Source organism: Sinocyclocheilus anshuiensis, unplaced genomic scaffold (genome assembly GCF_001515605.1).
Source record: "Sinocyclocheilus anshuiensis isolate Anshui unplaced genomic scaffold, SAMN03320099.WGS_v1.1 scaffold274, whole genome shotgun sequence".
In the NCBI taxonomy this organism is placed as follows: Eukaryota; Metazoa; Chordata; class Actinopteri; order Cypriniformes; family Cyprinidae; genus Sinocyclocheilus; species Sinocyclocheilus anshuiensis.
The window spans coordinates 1,996,966-2,017,206 of NW_015547698.1; the positions used below are offsets into that span (position 1 = coordinate 1,996,966).

A 20,241-nucleotide genomic window follows, 5' to 3' on the forward strand; every position below is an offset into this window, starting at 1 on the left:
CAAAAGTAACATAACGCATTACTTTCCATAAAAAGTAACTAAGTAATGTAATTAGTTACTTTTTTATGGAGTAACGCAATATTGTAATGCATTACTTTTAAAAGTAACTTTCCCCAACACTGCTTATAATAAGTACTTATATTTGGACTATTGTAGCCTGGTCACCGCTGCGGAGTAACACATACCTGCGTGAATCGCCAGAGACATAAACTTAGAGAAGTAGCTCCGGTTGGAATGTTCTTCCGCGGGATGTGTGCAGTTCTGTTTATTAACCGCTAGAGCGCCAAAAGTTACATAGCGCTGCTTTAACAACTTTTGGAAACATTTTAAGGCACATATTGCTTTCAATATTCATGTTTCATGCATTTTGAGCCGCTTTCATATATATTTTAGTAAGTAGTGTTACTGCTTTTTATAAGTTACAAAGAAATCTTCATTTCTTCGCAGTTCCTGATGTTGTCCATGAACATCTGAGGATTCACCTAAACCCAGCAGGAGCAATGTGATGGATTTTTGCTGAACAGCTCTTTACACACATTTTTTTGTTTGTTTGTGGGGTCTTTCCCATTGCTACTGACTACTGATTTACCTGAAAGTTTTACTACGATTATTTTGTGAACAACTTCTCCAGTGTTGTGTTCTTGATGGCACGTTTACTGTTATTTTTCTGTGTTTTTTTGAGGCATATTCACTTTTTATGGATGTTGCAAGAATTTGTAATAATTGCAAGATGTTGTATTATTCACAGAGCTGCTAGACCGCTAGGTTTTCATCTTGGAAGGTGCATGCAGAAATGAACAAAGTCAGGAATATAAATAAATAAATAAAAATGACAATGATTTACTGTGGCTAGTGTTATTGAGGAGCTGTGATAGAGCATCCAATAACTGAAATGTTTAATACAAATTATTTTGTTAATATTAAACAAGGTCCAAGCATTTCTGTCAATTAATCAACACCAGAAAGAAGAAGAAGAAGAAGAAAAACGAAACAAATGGACATGGACAACGTATTCCTGGTTAATGAAATGAAACATTTTCAGCAAACATGCCAATCAAGGGGATTCCTATCAGTGTACATAGAAATATAAAGGGGTACAATTTTACATGGAAACTAACAAACAAAGACTTAATAAAGATTCTAAAGCCATAAGAAATATTACAAAATATTTAACTTTTTTTACTTTACTTTTAGTCATTTAGCAGACGCTTTTATCCAAAGCGACTTACAAATAAGAAAAAGTAATTAAAACTAAAAGCTAAAACTCTATACATACTATATATACACACACATTTAAGAAAATAAAAGAAATTAAATAAAAATGACAAATGCATACAACATTTCAAAACTAAACATTTAAATGAAAACAAAAACTGAAACAGAAGTGAAACAAGTAGTAGGAATTTAAATTATTTAAATAATCAAAAATTATTATTATTTAAATAATTATTTAAATAATCAAAACAACAGGCACTACAACAGCAACAATAAGAACACTCAAACATATAGGAAAAAATACTAAATTAAAAGGCAAAAAGCCAATGTAATGTGCGCTGGAATATAAAAGTTAACCATTTAATACGTTCCTCAGAAATGCGGAATCTGTCGAGTAGCGTCCGACGTCATCATCAGTACGTTACGTCCCTCGTTTAGACTAAACCAAAAGCGATTCAGGGGGGGTTTCTTGAGCTATAACGGTCGTGCCTCTTAGCACTGTCATTTATCCACCAGCTTCAGTATATAATTTTAAATCAGATAAATAAATAGCGTTATATATAAATGATAACTTGTTGTTTATAACAGGTCTTTAAGGCAGGACTATCGTTCCTCCTTCAGTCAATCCAGATGGTATTGTCTCAAAAATGGCCGCTTTTGTCCATGTGTTTCGAGCTGACAGAAGGATTACTTTGATATGATTCCTCGTTGTTTGCGTTTCATAACATTGATACTATTAAAGTCACTTCATACCTGAAATACAAACGCTCGGATAATACATTAGCTTGTAAGAATGGTGAGTAACGTTTCTTTTGTTTACATATTTAGCTGTCAGGCTAGTGAATCCAGTAAGTGTGTAAATCACGTTACACTGTTAGTTATTAAATAACTTTGTCATTTAAACACGAAATGCAGTGTCTATTGTTCTGTACTGTTCTAAAACAGACTTGTTTCAGTTAAGGTTTATGCTTCAGTTTTGATCACAAATCTATAAATCACATGTTACACTGTTAGTTATTAAATAACTTTGTTATTTAAACACGAAATGCAGTGTCTATTGTTCTGTACTGTTCTAAAACAGACTTGTTTCAGTTAAGGTTTATGCTTCAGTTTTGATCACAATTCTATTTGTGTTACGCGGTTTTAATAAGACTGCAAGCAGACTTATTGTAATATTGAATGTGTTTATTGCAAGACATTTGGTCCAAACACACAAAGATGAAATCAAATGAACCCAAAAGCGACTCAAGTGATCCTGCTAAAGCAGAATATGACTGTTATGTGTGTTGGCTGAATTATATTTGTGATCTGTCTGTCTCCAGCCTCACAGAAAGAAGAAAGCCTTCATCAGTAAGAAGAACGCAGTGTCCTTCCACCTGGTGCACAGAAGTCAGAAAGATCCGCTGGCAGCAGACGAGACTGCACCTCAGCATGTCCTTCTGCCCGCTGTCAAGGTAAAACAAACACACCAAACCGGTTCTGTAGTGTTACGCAGTCATGGCATTCAAATATCACCCCCCTGACTGTGTCACTAAAGTTGCCGTTTGTTCCTGCAGGTGGAGGTGGAGAAGAGGAAACAGGAACAGCGCAAGTTCGGAGTGTTTTTTGATGACGACTACGATTACCTGCAGCATCTGAGAGAGGCGCCCCAGCCCGCAGAGCTGGTCTCTGCTCCTCGCTTACGCAGAGACGCACGACCAAAACCTGCAGAGGATGAAGAGGACATGGAGGAAGAGGACGGCAACGTCCCTGTAAGGCCATTCAGCAGCAGCTCCTCCATGCAGCCGTTAGATCTCCATATCTGACAATATATTCTAAACATGTGACACTAATGATATAATTTATAAAAATGTATACTGCACCTTTAAAAGAATACTCCACACAGAAATGAAAATACTCACCCTCATGTCATTCTAAACCTGTATGACTTTTTCTGTGGAACATGGCACTGAAAGATAATTTTTGCACTTTTTTGGGGGATTTCTTCCCCACCTTATTACACTTCTGGCAGTCCTGGTCAAAAATGACTGGCCTATAAAAAATTGCCTGGAAATTACTTGTTTGGCTACATTATCACCAAATATTGGGTTCAGGCTTTAAATTACTCAAGAATTTATTGCTCGTAGGCCTCATTTATATGAGTTTTAATACAATACCATTCAGAAGCACCGTTTTGCTAAAATGATCCACACAAAAAATGCTTTTTCACTCAAAAGCAGGTGTGTAAGCGCAGATCAATGAGGCCTACAATCAATCCATTTAAAAACGAAATACAAAACCTGTGCTAATTGAAAGAAAACAAGTTGACAGAAAGATTGAATCCAAGCTTTGGTGGTAATATAGCATAGCAAGAGATTTATAAGCTATTTTTTAAAAGCCTAACCGGAAACACCAAATTAGGTAAAGGATTTTAGCACAGGGCTTAATTCTTTTGTGTTGACACATTTCAAATGCAAACATGAAATTGAGGAAGTTCTTATTAATAGCCATCAGCTTTTAGTTTACATCACAGCTGTGAATCAGGTTTTGTTACTTGCTCTTTCAAATCAAAAGTAGGTGTTATTAGGGAACAAAAATGTGTACACATCTCTGATTTCGTCGTTATTTTGGTCCATTTTCCATGACAAGAACAATTTTAAGTGTTAAATGTGTTATTAGATAGCTTTGCGGTTATTTTTACTAAAAATATGCGTGCAGCTAGAGTGAGGGTGACAACAAACAGCGTTATGGTCCGGTTGCGTCTCCTGCAGAATATGAGCATCGTTCCGCTTGTGTTTTGATGACATGCTGATGTTTTATGTTGATGTTTGTCATGCATGCAGACGGCCTCCATCAAACTGCCCTCGTCTGTGTTCGCGTCTGAGTTTGAAGAGGAAGTGGGTTTATTAAACAAAGCAGCTCCTGTTTCAGGTGAGATCAGAATCAGTCCTGCTCATGTGTCTGCGTTCACAAACCTGCAGAACAAACATTTACTTTATTTCAGATCATACCTCATTGGCTGTCTTGATTCATTGGTCGATCGGTTCATGAAGAAATCCAAAATAAGGTCTCGGATAGGGATGGGTTATGATGGACTACTCCGTTTTATTATTATTATTATTATTATTAATATGATTATTATTGTTTTAATACAATACCATTCAAAAGTTTGGGGTCAGTAAATAATTAAAAGTGTCCAGAAAGGCATTTAAAATGTCTTTTTTAACTTTCTATTCATCAAAGAATCATGAAAAAAAATTTCACCGTTTCCACAAAAATAGGAAGCAGTACAACTGTTATCAACATTGATAATAATGATGAATTCTGAAGGATCATGTGATATTGGAATAATGATGCTGAAAATTCAGGTTTGATCACAGGAATAAATTACATTTTACAATATGTTGATAAGTGGCAAAACCAAACATGAATGGTAATGCCACCTTGATATTACCAAAAGAAATATATTTTCATAAAAAAAGATGAAAATTCCTGTAGTTGAAGAAACTGCCAAATGCAAATGTAGTTTTGTGTCTTGCTTTCCAGGGCCGCGGTTGGATATGGATCCTGACATTGTCGCTGCGCTGGATGAGGACTTTGATTTTGACAACCCAGAGAACATGCTGGAAGATGACTTCATCATCAAAGCCAATGACATCATGGGCGACGGCGTGGGGTAAAACTGACAAATGACAAAACATTAGCATGAGGAATAAATGAGCCTGATAGTTTGGTGATAATTGCGTGTAAATTAAGTGAGTTAGCCAATGGGGCGAATGCTTGAATCTGCATAACCCCGCCCACATCAGATGCCATCACCAGTTTCCATATTGTTTTTGATCTCAGTGGTGATGATGATGATGATGAAGAATGGGAGGACACTGATGAGGAAGATGAGGAGCAAGATTATGATTCAGAAGGTGGTCTGTCAGTGGATGAGGAAGGTGGCCGGAGAGAGTTCATGTTTGCCGACTGTGAGACGAAGAGTCGTTTCACAGAGTATTCGCTCACATCCTCCGTCATGAGGAGGAATGAGCAGCTCACGCTTCTGGACGACCGCTTCGAGAAGGTCAGTCAGCAGATCTTCCACACACACATAACGGTGAACATAAGGGCCTGTTCACAATGAGCTCAAATTTCTTTCTTTTCTTTTTTGTCTTTAAATCAAGTATACACAGAACACAGCAAGATCACAGCAGCATCTTTTTTTTCTTTTCACCTCTCTGAAATGTTGTGTCTTTACAATTTAGTACTTTAAAGTGCCACAGCCATACACATTTTCTTTGCTGTGTAGTTATAAAAAAGTCACCAAACAATAGAATAGGATGGGTTTAATTTTCCGTTAAATCTAGTAATTTTATTATTTATAGTTTGTGTCTGGCATTAAACAGTTACTGGCATGCAATATGTATTTATTTGTTTATTTTTACATTTGTTTAGTTGTACTGTGCTGTATAAAAATTGTCAACATAATTAACAAGGACTAAAAGCATGAGCCTAATTTATTTTTAATGTAAAAATAATTTCTGAAGGATCATGTTACACTGAAGACTGGAGTGATGATGCTGAAAATGCAGCTCTGCATCACAGGAATACATTACATTTTACAATATATTCAAATAGAAAAGTTATTTGAAGTTCTAATAATATTTCACAATATTACATAACAGTGCTGTATTTTATTAAATAAATGCAGCCTTGGCAAGCATAAGAGACTTCCTTCGAAAACATAAAAAAAAAAATGTTTTGTATATTATTTTAAAGTATATATATTTCTCAGTTGTACAAGCAAAAAATATTGAAGCACTAAAACCATAAACCTGATTTATTTTTAATGTTACACTTCTATAGAGAAGCATCAGTAATTGACTGTTTGTTGTGCTGTCGAATAGTTTTACGAGCAGTTTGACGATGATGAGATCGGCGCACTGGATAACGCAGAGCTGGAGGGCTACATCGAACCGGACAGCAAGCGACTAGAGGAGGTCTTCAAAGATTACTTCATACAGAAAGAGAAAGAGTGAGTGTGTGCGACTGTCACAGATCTGTGTGTGTGTGTGTGTGTGTGTGTGTGTGAGAGATCCCTCCAGAAGCTGCCCTCTGTGAGAGAGGAAGACGAGGAGGATGAAGAGGTGGAGATTGAGACGATGGTCATTGAGCCTCCTACAGAGAACTGGGACTGTGAGACCATCATCAGTGAGTCTGAATCCATGCTGAAAATTCTGCTTTAATTACAGGAATAAATTACAGTTCAAAACATATTCAAATAGAAAACAGTTATTTAAAATGTAAATATACTTTATATATATATACTGCCATTCAGATAGAAATATAATATAATATATAATAAGTATATATATATATACAGTGGTGTGAAAAAGTGTTGGCCCCCTTCCTATATAAACATATACACAATATATAACAATATATTGATAATAAATCAGTATATTAGAATGATTTCTGAAGGATCATGTGACACTTATATATTAGTAAACAAATGGTGAGTTTGTTGTGAATTGACGTTGATTTTATGTTAATCTTAACAAGTAATACCTACCTTATGAGTGACATGTTAATAGGTTTTTAAAACATTGATTCATTGAGCTAATTCATAGTAAATGTGACTAATAAAGCACACAGATGTATTTTGTTTACTTGCTCTTTATAATAGTTTGCATGCGATGTCGTGATCAAAACACATTTCAGAGGTCATTAGAGGAGATGTTTGTTCATAGGGATGGATGGGGTTACATAAGCATTATTAGAGCTTAAAAACACACAAACACCAAGAGGCGTGGCACTTAATGCAAACAATACAGCATGGTGATTGCAACACCAAGGTCATGGGTTCGAAACCAGCATGAACTGTTATCATGTGTATCTTGAATGCAAGTATCTTTGGTTTGATGCATCTGCCAGATGCATAAATGTAAATATGTGTTTGCAGATCCGAGTGTCCGATAAGACAGGGATTCCTCTGGACGTCCTGCCGAAACGAGGCCTGACGGCCAAACAGGTGGAGAGGATGGAGAGGATCAACGACTCGGACCTACCCCAAGCCTCCACGCAGCCCCGCTCACGGGAAGAGAGCGCAGAGGAGAGGAGAGCCAGGAAACAGGCCATCAAGACGGAGAGGAAGGTGCATACAGTGGTGGCACCTCCAGATCCACCTGGCAGCATTTTGTTAGTCTAATCTGATGTCATGCGGAAAATAATATTAAATATTAATCTAACGCAGTTAATGTTGTGATTACCAGTGATCACAACCTGTTATCTCTGTGTTATGACCTGTCAGACATTATTAGCTTGTTGAGAAAAAGTGTGCTGGCACTTCAAGTCGTCAGACTTGGGATTTTTTACTTATTTTATAATAAAATGAGTGGGAAAATCCCACATTAGAAGGGGAAGTGTGCTCGGTATTAACCACTTGGCAGTGTATCTGCCTAAAAAGCACCACGGCAAACCCCTTTATTTGTTCATTTGTTGTTTTAGGAGAGGAGGTCGGAGAAGAAAGCAAACAAACTGGCATTCAAACAGGAGAAACAGATGCAGGAGAAGCAGATGGTTAATTTAAGAGCAAACGTTCAGGGCCTGAAGCTCTCGTAGGACTGCAGAGACGCTCCAGAGACTGTCGACATCACTGCAATGTTTCCAACACCAGCAGCGACTACAGGACCTCACTGAAGACACGTCACTTCACAGGTTACACTGTTGCAGTGCGTGATGACATCATTTTCCTTACCAGAACTTCCATGTTTGTTTGACTCGTACAGCGAGTTCTTGAATGATGTTTTTGAATAGTGTTGCCATGGAAACATCATAACAAATGGAATCTATAGAAACTGTTCTATTTATGTTTGACTGTTTGAAGGTAAACAAATTTGAAAGTGAACGTGAGTTCATTTCTTAATGACTCAGCAGCATTTTTTTGTACAAAAAGGTAAACATTCATCATATTCAAAGGTTTTCAACCAGTTATATTAAAAAAACAACAACACACAAGTATTATTTTTTCCATAGAATCCCATTCAGCTTTTAATAAAAACACAATATGAAAAAAAAAAAAAAAACTGGGCACAATATTGAACTTAATGCAAACTATCCCTTGTCCTCTCCCATCATTGTTATGCAAAGTGCATAAATGCCATTCACAGGATTTGAACAATAAACAACTTTGACCTCAAAAGTTCCTGTTTTCATCACGGAGTGAGCAGGTTGAAGATCTGCTACATGACCACGTGCTCGGTGTTCACATCGTGTCAGAATTACAGCGATTATGAGTCTCTGAGTTGACAAAAACATTCACATCTTTGTTGGAAATTGTAATTGAAAACTGGTTTATAAAAGCTTTGTCATCATACAAAAACAGTGTCTTTAAAAGCTAAAAGTTGTTTAGTAGCAACTTAAACACACTACTGTTCAAAGGTTTCGGATCAGTGACCTTTTTCTTTTTCATGTTTTTGAAAAAAAGTATCTTCTGCTCACCAAGGCTGCATTTATTTGATCAAAAATAACGTAAAAAATGTAAAATATTATTGCAATTTAAAAGAACTGTTTTCTATGTGAATATATATACTATCATAATGTATTCCTGTGATCAAAGCTGAATTTTCAGCATCATTACTCCAGTCTTCAGTGTCACATGATCCTTCAGAAATCATCCTAATATTTTTTTGATACTCAAAAAAACATTTATGATTATCAATGTTGAAAACATATTTTTGTAGAAACCATGATACTGTATTTTTAATGAATAGAAAGTTCAAAAGAACAGCATTTATTTTAGTAACATTATAATGTCTTCGCCGTCACTTTTGATTAATGCGTCCTATCTGAATAAAAGTATTAATTTCTTTAAAAAGAATCATACTGACCATAAACGTTTCGAACAGAAGTGTACATTAATGTTTGATGTGACATTTTATTATAGCTCACGATACCTGGTGCATATTTACTAGTGCTGGGCAACGAATAGTTGTTTTAAAATCGCGATTAATCGCATAATTGTATGCGATTAATCGCATTGTTGTGCACAAAATTCAATAATGCATTCAAAAGTAGTGTATTGTGCACTTTTTTCATTTAAAAGTACTGCTATATGAACAAAAGTGCAATAACATTTGGTTTGCAAACACTAAACAAATAAGGTGTTTTTTTTTACAGTAGTATTCCTTTTACATAGTGGCAGTTAAAATAGTTATTGTAAATCTCTTATAATACTAATGTAATCAAATTAAATATAAAACCAACGTTATTTTCCACTACCATGGCATTAACGTTTTTATAGAAAATATTTTATAGTTTGTTACAGAAAAACAAGTTATGCTCAGAGTCCAGAGCCTCGATCATAACACTATAACAGGCACCACAACAGACCTGCACTATCGCGGGACCCAACGCAGCTGAGTGCGGCGCGGGACAACACTTGATGGGACGGTAGAGACTCGTGTGTGCGGGATGCGGGAGAATAAGGGTGTACTACTATTCACACTAGGCAATCTTAACCGTGCCCGAGCGCGTTTGACCCCCAAAGCCCGGTTCGTTTGACTAGTGCGTTCGTTTAGCCGTCCAGTTCAGTTATATATAGATCAGTGAGTGTAAGCGCGGAATGATATGTTATGATATGTTATGATACGTGTAGCATGATCGCGTAAACATTTCTGAGCGGCAAGAGTGATACATCTGTAAAGCAATATATTGTGAGAGGGCCGTGTGTTACCGCGTCCCAAACGACTTAAAATAATAAACCACAAAGTTAACAAAACGATGCACTCCACTGTACTGAGCGAGAGCGCTTCTCTGCTGTCTTCACGTGCTATCGGAAACTTCAGAGCCAGTGAGCAACGGACTATCATAATAATAAAAAAAACTGCGATAAAATAATTGTCGGCGTTAATCAATGAATGCGTTAACGCGATAACTTGCCCAGCCCGAATATTTACAAAAAATAACAATAAATATAGAGGGTAATTATTGTAATAATAAAGTGTTTTTCTGTAATCAACTCAACAAAGCCATGCAAGGATCCATTTCCAAATCCGATGAGGCGTGCGAAAACACAGCATAAGTCCAATGGATTGATTCACATTACCTGAGCAGCACTTGTAAAAGATATTGTAAAACTTTGTTCTAAGGCCACAGGATAAGACTCTGTCCGAATAGAAGATAATACTACAGTATGTAGTAAAATATAAGTAGTAACGAACAAAAAAAAATGCTCAAAATAATAAGAATAAAAGAAAAAACCCTGAATTAGTGTATGAGGAGTTTCGGTTCAAATAAAAGGAGTGCCGTGATGAAGACAAATGCCAAACACGTGTTTCCATTGTGCCACAAACCGGAAAACCTGGGCGAATTCCATTTCATGATGTCATGCGAGGGCTTGTATTTGTACCATCAGTCCCATCCCACATCATGTTCCCAAAACACACCCTGGCCACAGGTACGGGGATTTTGCTGTCTTTATGGTACTTTCCTTCACTTCTGTACCTCTGAAAGCAGTGAGGCTGTGTAACTCTCTACCATATCTCCGGGACTCATCTCCTGTTGTCTGGGAGCATGTGGGCAGTCGTAAAAACCCGACTGGTTGCTCTGCTCACTTTCAACAAGGTCATTAGGCCCGTAGGGGCTTTTAACTTCCGAGTCACCACTTCCCAGATCTTTGGTATCGGAGGGCCGTTCCTCATCGCTCATCTTTAGTAACGGGGCTTGTTCTTTATTGTCCTCGGCCGGTTCGATCTTCACAACGCTGATAGGCTCTGGCACCACTTTCAGAGTTCTGCACTCGTCCTCGTGTGTTTTACTGAAATCCTACCAAACCAGAAAGAGACAGGTTACAGTAACCCATCCCAGTGCAGGAATGCTGCTGGGTAACACGCGCACACCAAACACATCAGGACAGATCTGACCAATCACAGCGTGGTTTACCCAAAAATACATGACTTTCTTCACAAAAGGAGATATTTGGAAGAACACTGGACCAAACAACATTAGACAATCCACTTGTGCACAATCATCGGTTTTGTATTTTTTTGTATTTCTATTCAGCTTTATTATTTATTTCAGTTTTAGTAATTTTAGTACTTACTACTTACAATTAATTTGTATTTTGTTTCGGTTTGTTTCCAAAACAACATTTCTAATTTATTCTTTTCATCTAATATTTGTTATGTTATTTAGTTTAAATTTATTTTTATTGCAGTTTTAGTTTTAGTAATTATAATACCTCATCTTTTATGTTTTTTTTTTATTTCAGTGAGCTTCCAAGGCAACATTATCAGTTCAACCTAAGTTTAAGATTTTTAGCAAATATTTAGATTTTATTTTATGTCAGCTTAAATGACCAAAAGCAAATGTTAATAGTTTTAGTAAATAACAACACTGATGGTGACTGGTTATTTTTTTTTTTTTATATATATAGTTTTTTTTGGGGGGGTATTAAATGGATAGTACACCAATCAGACAAATTGAAAACATTCACAATTACATTTTTATTTTGACTACTTCACTAGCACTTTATAGTGCTTTCATAGTATCTGCCATGAAGCCACACACACACAAATAATCTGCCACACATTAATTGATGTGTCCAAAACTGGAAAGTTTGAGCAAACTAAAAATTATTGTGCCACTGTAATGCTATTCATTTCGTAACTACATTATGATCATTTTAATGTGTCTTGCTTAAGTTGGATTGTGCAGCAGTGATGTAAATACATAGATGGAGGCTGACTGTTGTAAAAAAAGGAATTGATTTTGTGTAAATTGTTTGAAATGTCATTCTTACACAAATTGTTGCATTCAGTTAAATTTATGTCAGAATACTTTACTGAAAAGGGTACACAAAAATAGTGAGAACAGGTCAAACAGCAACTTACAGAAAAATACTGGAACATAGGGAGAACTTTCTCCTTCATTTCTGAGTTGCACTTTGTCACTAGCAGCATAATGATGCCAGTTATGAACAGCAGCGTTAAAACGACTCCCAGCACTGGATACACATACATGGTGACCGGAGGATCTGGATGGAAGAACAAAAAACATCAGTGAATTTCATCATACGAGCTTGTGCATGTATTTATGATTTACAGTTTGGCATATCATTAAATATGATATCTCTGGGTTTTGGTTTCAGGTTCGCACCATTGAGCCCATACGGTGTCTGTTTTGTCTCATGTGTAAAAAAAAATATATAATTTGCCTTCAGTATTTATGTATTGTAATGGCAGGACCCAGGTAAATGTGCTAATTTGCAATCTAATTAGTTTTGAAGTCAAAAGTTTGGATGCATCTACACTCTAAAAAATGCTGGGTTAAATACAACCCCGTGCTGGGTAAAATAGGGACAAACCCAGCAATTGTGCTGTTTTGACCCAGCGGTTGGGTTACTACCCAGAAGGTTGGGTTAAACATTTAACCCAACCGCTGGGTCAAAACAGCCCAATTGCTGGGTTTGTCCCTATTTTACCCAAAGTTGGGTTGAAACAACCCAGCATTTTTTTAGAGTCTATCTGCCTTCAGAAATAAGCAGTAGACTGTTTGGTAGAAATCGCACTTACAGCTTCTTATGTCTCCTGTGAAACAGCTGCTTCTCAGATTGAAAAATCTCTGTCCGATCTTTCCAGTCAGATTGACGCAGTATTCGCCTCTGTGCTCAGAAAACACAACGGACGTCTCGCATGTATTTTGCTTCATCTCACAGGTTTCACAGGCTTCATTCCTCCCCTGTAGAGAAAACAAGAGTTACAACTATTTAAAAGAACAGTTCACTGAAAAATGAGCAATTAGTCATTATTAATGCACTCCGTTTGATTTGAGATATACACTATTGTTCAAAGATTTGGGGTCGATAAGATTTGTTTGTTAAATAAATGAATACTTTTATTCAGCAAGGACGCAATAAACTGATCTAAAGTGAGAGAAAATCAAGGTTTCCACAAAAAGAGCACAACTGTTTTCAACACTGATAATCAGAAATGTTTCCTCAGCGGCAAACCTGCATTTTAGGATGATTTCTGAAGATCATGTGACACTGAAGACTGGAGTAATGATGCTGAAAATACAGCTTTGAGCACAGCAATAAATTACAGTTTACAATATATTCAAATAGAAGAGAGTTTTTTTGGGAAATGTATTAATATTTCACAATATTACTGTTTTACTGTATTTCTGATCAAATAAATGCAGCCTTGGTGAACAGAAGAGACTTCTTTCAAAAATCAAAAAAAAAATCTGACCCCAAACATTTGAACACTACACTCTAAAAAATGCTGGGTTAAAACAACCCAATAGCTGGGTTTGTCCATTTTTAACCCAGCGCTGGGTTATATTTAACCCAGCATTTTTTAGAGTGTAGCGTACATAAATATTTTCTTATATTTATGTAAAATACATTAAATATATTTACTTTAATGTAGCTTTATTGGAGCTATAAATTGTTATAATACTGAAAAAAGCTGCTGAAGATCGTTCAAGTGAGTTTTTTTGTTTTTGGTTGAACTATTACTGCGAGCAGACAGGAAAGTGAACATTACTTCTTCTGTTTCGATACAGTATTCCAGATTATCGGTGAGGCTGCGCAGAGCCGGTGAGTTTCTGTACAGCTGAAGAGGGTTGGTGAACTGGACGTGAAGTTTGCCGTCTTTGGGAGAAAGTTCAACCTCAGGAAAATCCAAATGACCTGAACACACGGAAGTACAGTTAGATTATACTGCCGGTATTTGCTATGATAGATGATATTTCCACTAAAAACACTAAACATACACTTAATTTTGGCGGTAGCATATTTATTATAGCTGAAGATATCTGATAGTGTCGGCTCTGACTCCTCTACTCCTCGCACGGCCGTCACATTAACAATGTAGCGGTTGTATGCTGGATAAAACAGCATACTGGATATGTTTAAACGCAGACTTCGTGTAAGATTTTGTGTAACAGAGTTCCTGGAACAAAAATAAATAATAATGGCAGACAAAATCATTCAATCAAGAACAAATGAACATTTAAAGACTATAAAAGGCTCTTATTAGCTGGGAAAGATGAGGTTTCTTTAATTCAGATGATTTACCTTTGATTGAAGTCGTGTATCACCTTCACCTGGAATTGGACGTCCTGATCGAGATCAGGATATTCCCATCGAACTTCAACTCCGTAGCTGTCACACTGAATCGACACGCTAGCAGGAGGAGACGGGCGACTCACAGCTAAAAGAGACCTAATCATATTAGTGTTTGATCAATCACATGCTCTTTCCTCTCTGTTTGCATTAGTCTGGCCACATCATCTCCATATATATTACATTCTTATTATGCTAAGCAAAACAATGCTCATAATTCCCATTCAGAGTACTGTAAAAAGACCAAATCTGTCAAGACATATGTGGACCAAATTTCAGAAAATAATGAAATATATTTTGTATAATCAAAATGAAGGCTGTTTTTAAAACCATTAAGATTTTTTGTATTGTAACATTGTTCTCAAAAGAAGACAGTTAAGGACATTTCACTGACAGTAGTGCAGTAAAGTAACAATTCTTATGTGCACTGTAATGCCTGAAAAATTATATATTCAAAAACTGTGAAGTACAATTATTTAGTAAGAGGCATATTAAGTATACAATTTATTTATTTACTGAATATACAATGCAGTTAAAAAGTTTGTAGTCAGTAATATTTGAAATGTTTCTGCTCATCAAGGCTGTATTTATTTGATCAAAAATACAGTAAAATATCTAAATATTATTACAATTTAAAATAACTTTTCTGTTTGAATATATTTTATAATTTAATGTATTTCTGTGATCAAAGCTGAATTTTCAGCATCATAACTCCAGTCTTCAGTGTCACATGATCCTTCAGAAATCATCTAATATGCTGATTTGCTGCTCAAGATTTTTTTTTTTTTTAAAACAATTGTGCAGCTTCATTTTTTTCAGCATACTCAGATGAATAGAAAGTCCAAAGAACAGCATTTATTTGAAATCTTTTGTAACACTATCCCTACTGTCCCTTTTGATCAATTCAATGTGTCCTTGCTGAATAAAAGTATTAATTTCTTAATAATTTCCTAACAATAAATTGCAATACATTATTTGTAATTGCAATAAGTAAAAACCTTAATGGTCTTAAAACAGGCTTAATTTATTCATGTATGCTAACTATAATTATTATTATTTTTTTTTTATCTAAACAGCCACAATTACAGTAGTTCCTGTTGAATTGGTTCAGACTGGCCTGAAAACATACACTGATTTCCAATGGTTGTTGAGATAGTATGAACAAGCTTTACAATGTCCATGTCCCCTGCTGACCCTTCCCAGCGCTCTCTCTTCTCATGGTAAACACAACACACATCAAAACCGTCTTCTCTTCCCTTCCCGCTAGCTCTACTCTCCAAACACCCACGCGCACACACCCTCACACTTGCCGTTTATTAACAGATGCCATTTAACCTGTCACGCACACTGCTATTACCATCGACCAGTTTCTGTCTGATGTCAACTTTATATCTTGTATTTTGTGGACTTTGCACTGCTTTTGTCTTCAGATGTGTTTTACACCCCTATAAAGTCGACATTCAAAAGCTATTTTACTGCTGTTATGCGACATATTTAGGAGTATTTAGTATTGTAATGTGTGGCAGTCATTTGATTCTCCTGACTCTTATTCTTCTTCTCACTCTTAACTTGTTTTACGCCTGAGGTTGTCAGATTGGAGGCAAAACAGAACAAAGTCTGAATGTAAAAAAACTGAATGTAAAAAAAAAAAAAAAAAATGTATCACGATATCCACAAAAAATAATTAACCAGCACAACTGCTTTAACATTGATGATAACAATAAGAAGAAGAAATGTACTCAAATCAGCATTAGAATGATTTCTGAATGATCATGTGACACTGAAGAATGGAAGCCCATTTACGCCACTGGATAAAACATAGAACAAGGTAATTGTGAGTTTTTATCTCACAATTCTGACTTTTTTCTCACAATTGCGAGTTTCTAATCACATAATTCTACGAAAAAAGTCAGAATTGTGAGATAAAAAGTTGCAGTTACCTTGTTTTATTTTTTATTCAGTGGCGGAAATGGACTTTTATACTAAATACTGGAGTAATGATGCTACATTTTAAATTACATTCAAATAGAAAACAGTTATTTTAAACTGTAATAATATTTACACAATATTACTATATTTCTGATCACATAAATGCAGCCTTGGTGACACTTCTACATGAAAAAAATGTCTTACCGTCCCCAAATTTTTAAACAACGAGCATAAACATTTTCATGAGTGATTTGATTTGATTAGCTTCATAAGTCATTAGTCACTTGTCACATGGGCTACTTTTACAGTGTTTTGTGTGTGTGTGTAATGAAGCTCTCAGACTTGTTTTCCCAGTTTTGACTATTGACCATTAACCATCACTGCTGTACAATTGCTGAGAAGACATGTGACGAGAACACAAAATCACAGAGATCCGCCCCTTTCTCTTGTCACTGGCATTATATTCTTGGAAATTGCAGTGTGAAACAGGATCTGTGGTTTCAATCACTGCTGTCTCAGCCAGTCTAAATCTTCATTTCATAAGAAAGAGCAAACCAAACACCAATAGACTCCAACTTCCTTAAGAGCTTCTGAGAACTTTAACACAACAAGCTTCTCACCCCAAACACAATGTTGTAATGAGATGAATCGTATTACAACATTCAAAGAAAAAATGTTTTGGCTTGCAGGACCAAGCTGTCGCATTGCACGCAGCCTTTTAGTGCGGCTGAAATTTGGTTCGATTTCTATGGATTTATAAGTCAGCTGTAATATGCCTGAACATTGACCTGCCTTCTGGATTTAGTTCATATGTAGAGTACAGTACGCGACTGTCATGATCGTATGTCCAGACCAGACGTTCACAGAGCTCTGTAGTGCAGCACACGTTAAACTACGAATGACAGGAATGTGTCAAATGTTAAACTGTGACTAGCAGGACTGATAGTAAAGGGATGGGTTTGCATCCCTCTCGATGAGTTTTGGCACACCTACATTCAGGATTAATCTCAGATGTCAGTGTAATAAAAACTGGGACCTGCAACCAGGCCTTTGGACCACACAAACACATAAACCTACGCTAAATGCTATGAAAACTAAAGCCTTTTAATACTGTGCCATCCCACTTTTTATTTTACTTTATTTTATTTTAACACACATTAATCAACATTTCTGTAAATGTGCCAGTGTTAGCCAGCTGGCTAATTTTCAACTGCAGTCCTTTGGCAAGATGCTTAAAAAAAACCGTTAAAATAACAAAAGAAAAAAAACAACAACAACAAAACATCAGCACAAAAACTCAAAATCAATTCCACAATTAGCCATGCAAGCACACAAAGCCACACAACCCTAAATAGATAAGATGCAAGCCTGCTGGAAAACAGTAAGCATACATAAAGCACATCAGATGCAATTTAGAGTTAATATAAAATAATAGCAAACACAAATTGTATAACACTATATAAAAAAAAAAGCACTCCAGACAATTAATAAAACACTAATTAAATAATCCAAACATACCCAAGCCATGCATTTGGCCGTCTGACAACGAGCAAAGGACATGGGACATGTTAGCAGCGGGGTAAATAGTAACGATAGTAATAATAAAAAGATCGATAACTATATAGATAAAAAATTATCTCATGTCTGATTTTTTTAAAAGCCAGACTTTAAAGGGGTCATATGATGCTGCTAAAAAGAACATTATTTTGTGTATTTAGTCTAATGAAATGTGTTTATGCGGTTTAAAGTTAAAAAACACATTATTTTCCACATACTGTACATTAATTATTGTTTCTCCTCTATGCCCCGCTTTTTTGAAACGCGTCGATTTTTACAAAGCTCATCGGTCTGAAAAGCGAGGTGTGCTCTGATTGGCCAGCTATCCAGTGCGTTGTGATTGGCCGAATACCTCAAGCGTGTGACGGAAATGTTACGCCCCTCACCATACAGAGAAAGGACAAATTGAAATCGCATCATATGACCCCTTTAAGACTTAAGACATGTGCCAACCATTGGGCCCAACATAAACTTTAGTCATTAATTATCAACATTTATGAAATATTTAGTGACATTACATGGGTCTGTTTTTCCCTAAGAATTTGAGCTTTCCAAATTAATAAAAAAAAATTATAAATAAAAATAAAGTTTGTTGCTGAATAATAATAAACATTTAATAAATTATTATTATTTTTAAAAATATATTCAATTAATAATATATTTCTATTATACTACTAAAATAAATGTAAAATAAAATAAAATCATCTTACCCTCTGAGGCGGATTTGTGGATCAGAATCAAGACAGTGACACTGATATAGATCTGTATCCGCATTATTGCCAGCGAGTTTCAATCCAGTATTCACATATTATATCTTCCAGTAAAAAATTTTTAATCCTGTCGAAATTACTGTTCTCGAGTGTAGTGAAACACTTCTGCGTTAAGATCCGTCTTGTAGCAGAGCTACATGAGACAATGAGGCAGCGCGAGGGTTCCAGGGAAATTACGTGTCTCGCGCACGGCCTCAGGCAAGACACAGGTGTTTACGTCTTCTTCTTCTTCTTCTTTTGGAGTTTTATGGCGGTTGGCAAACAAACGATAGGTGCATTCCCGCCACCTACTGGGCTGGAGTGTGGACCATTGCTGGAATAGGAAGAACTAAATAAAAAATAACATTATATAATAATAATAGAAAACATTTAAATAAAAAATTAAACCCTTCTAAATCCTGTTAAACAGATCTACTTTTTTTATGAATGTCATTAAAGCATTATATATTTTATAATGATTCAAGCCATTATTCAACAAAGTTTTAAGTGTAATATTTTCTATCCCTATTTCTTTTAATTCTTCCAACAGAAATGCTCATAAGCAGAACAAAGTAATAGTGCATGCTCTACTGTTTCTGGTAATCCACACAGACTACAGTTCCCAGACTCATCCCTCTGATTATTACCCAACAGCCTTTGCTTTGCTGTGTGTGTGAATGAAAACGCGTCTCTGCTGGTCGAGAACAACTGAATTCATTTATATTTCCTTTATTTGTGCGTTCAAACATTTTAGATTTACGGTAGATTATGCAACTTTATTTAAAACACCCATTCGTTATTTTATGTAACAGAACAGCCATCTATATACACAGGTTTGAGTAAAGGTTTCAGTGATTGTACTGCGCAATGCGTGCGTTATGACTTTCCTCAAAGTCATTGCGTGGTCCGAGTCGGTAAAATGATCCGAACTTCCCATCACTAGGCTGAATCCAGCTTCTTATTGACGCTATCCGTACCACCTTAAAAACGCGACGCTTCCGCGTTTGTAGCGTTGTGGCTCAATTTAGAGACTGTGCTGATTTTCTCGTTTTTTCACGTCTTTAAGGGACCGTGTTGTTTTTGTGGCTGTTTTCAGAATAAAAGAATAATACATTATTTTTAAACGCAAATAACACTATGTCATCTAAAATGGACATTAAAAATGTAAACGCACATAAATATAATTACAGTATTATTTAATTAGGCTACTGAATGTGTCATCAGCTCGACTTAGGGACCGTGTAGTTCTTCTCTTATTTATGCTTTTTTGTATAAAAAAAACACATCAGAGCTGGATCTGTCTGGAACAGGCTAAAACTGAGCAGAAAACTTACTGTCACTTTTGATAAATTGAATGCATCCTTGCTGAATATTAATTTATTGGAAAAAACAAAACTAAAAAAACAACAACTACAATAAGTCTTAATGACCCCAAACATTGGAACAGTAGTGTGTAAGTTTTGGATAGTTTATGTTAAACTACGAATGACAGGAATGTGTGACTAGAAAAATATGGTTTCATTTTCAACTTACAATAACTTTGGAAACAGGGTTAAACGATGAAGTTTAATAAATGCTACAACACTAATCCAACTCATACAAAGCATTACTTGTAGCTTACTTTAACATTGCCTGCAAACTGAAGCGACCTATAGGAGAGTGTTGTTTTCATCACATGTAGCTATAGATAGGTCAAGG

The 20,241-nt window shown here is 35.9% G+C and overlaps 2 protein-coding genes and 1 pseudogene across 2 annotated transcripts in view; 2 read left to right on the plus strand and 1 right to left on the minus strand.

Moving 5' to 3' along the window:
* LOC107703830 (calpain-9-like) overlaps positions 1-839 on the plus strand; it is a 16,511-nt gene extending 15,672 nt beyond the window's left edge. Inside the window, exon 20 of the mRNA XM_016506585.1 lies at positions 448-839. Coding sequence (XP_016362071.1) covers positions 448-474 — 27 coding nt within the window. The 3' untranslated portion in view covers positions 475-839. The remainder of the gene's footprint in view (positions 1-447) is intronic.
* Positions 840-1,849: 1,010 nt separating this feature from the next.
* On the plus strand, positions 1,850-8,380 carry LOC107703831 (protein LTV1 homolog; annotated as a pseudogene).
* Positions 8,381-10,040: 1,660 nt separating this feature from the next.
* Positions 10,041-18,728, minus strand: ifngr1b (interferon gamma receptor 1b). The gene is made up of 7 exons (NM_001360893.1): positions 18,505-18,728; positions 14,261-14,396; positions 13,957-14,135; positions 13,728-13,873; positions 12,753-12,918; positions 12,072-12,214; positions 10,041-11,004 (listed from the first exon to the last, which is right to left on the minus strand). Exons 1-7 carry the CDS (start codon positions 18,566-18,568, stop codon positions 10,672-10,674), a joined length of 1,167 nt encoding a protein of 388 aa, NP_001347822.1. The 5' UTR covers positions 18,569-18,728; the 3' UTR covers positions 10,041-10,671.
* Positions 18,729-20,241: the final 1,513 nt, after the last annotated feature.

What these genes read in the sequence shown, in the direction of transcription:
- ifngr1b (NM_001360893.1), bottom strand. Translation starts at nt 18,568, where the DNA reads ATGCGGATACAGATCTATATCAGTGTCACTGTCTTGATTCTGATCCAC. An exon ending in CCACAAATCCGCCTCAGAGG is followed by an intron (nt 14,397 to 18,504) that starts GTAAGATGATTT and finishes GGTCTCTTTTAG; the next exon opens with CTGTGAGTCGCCCGTCTCCT. An exon ending in ATACACGACTTCAATCAAAG is followed by an intron (nt 14,136 to 14,260) that starts GTAAATCATCTG and finishes TTTTTGTTCCAG; the next exon opens with GAACTCTGTTACACAAAATC.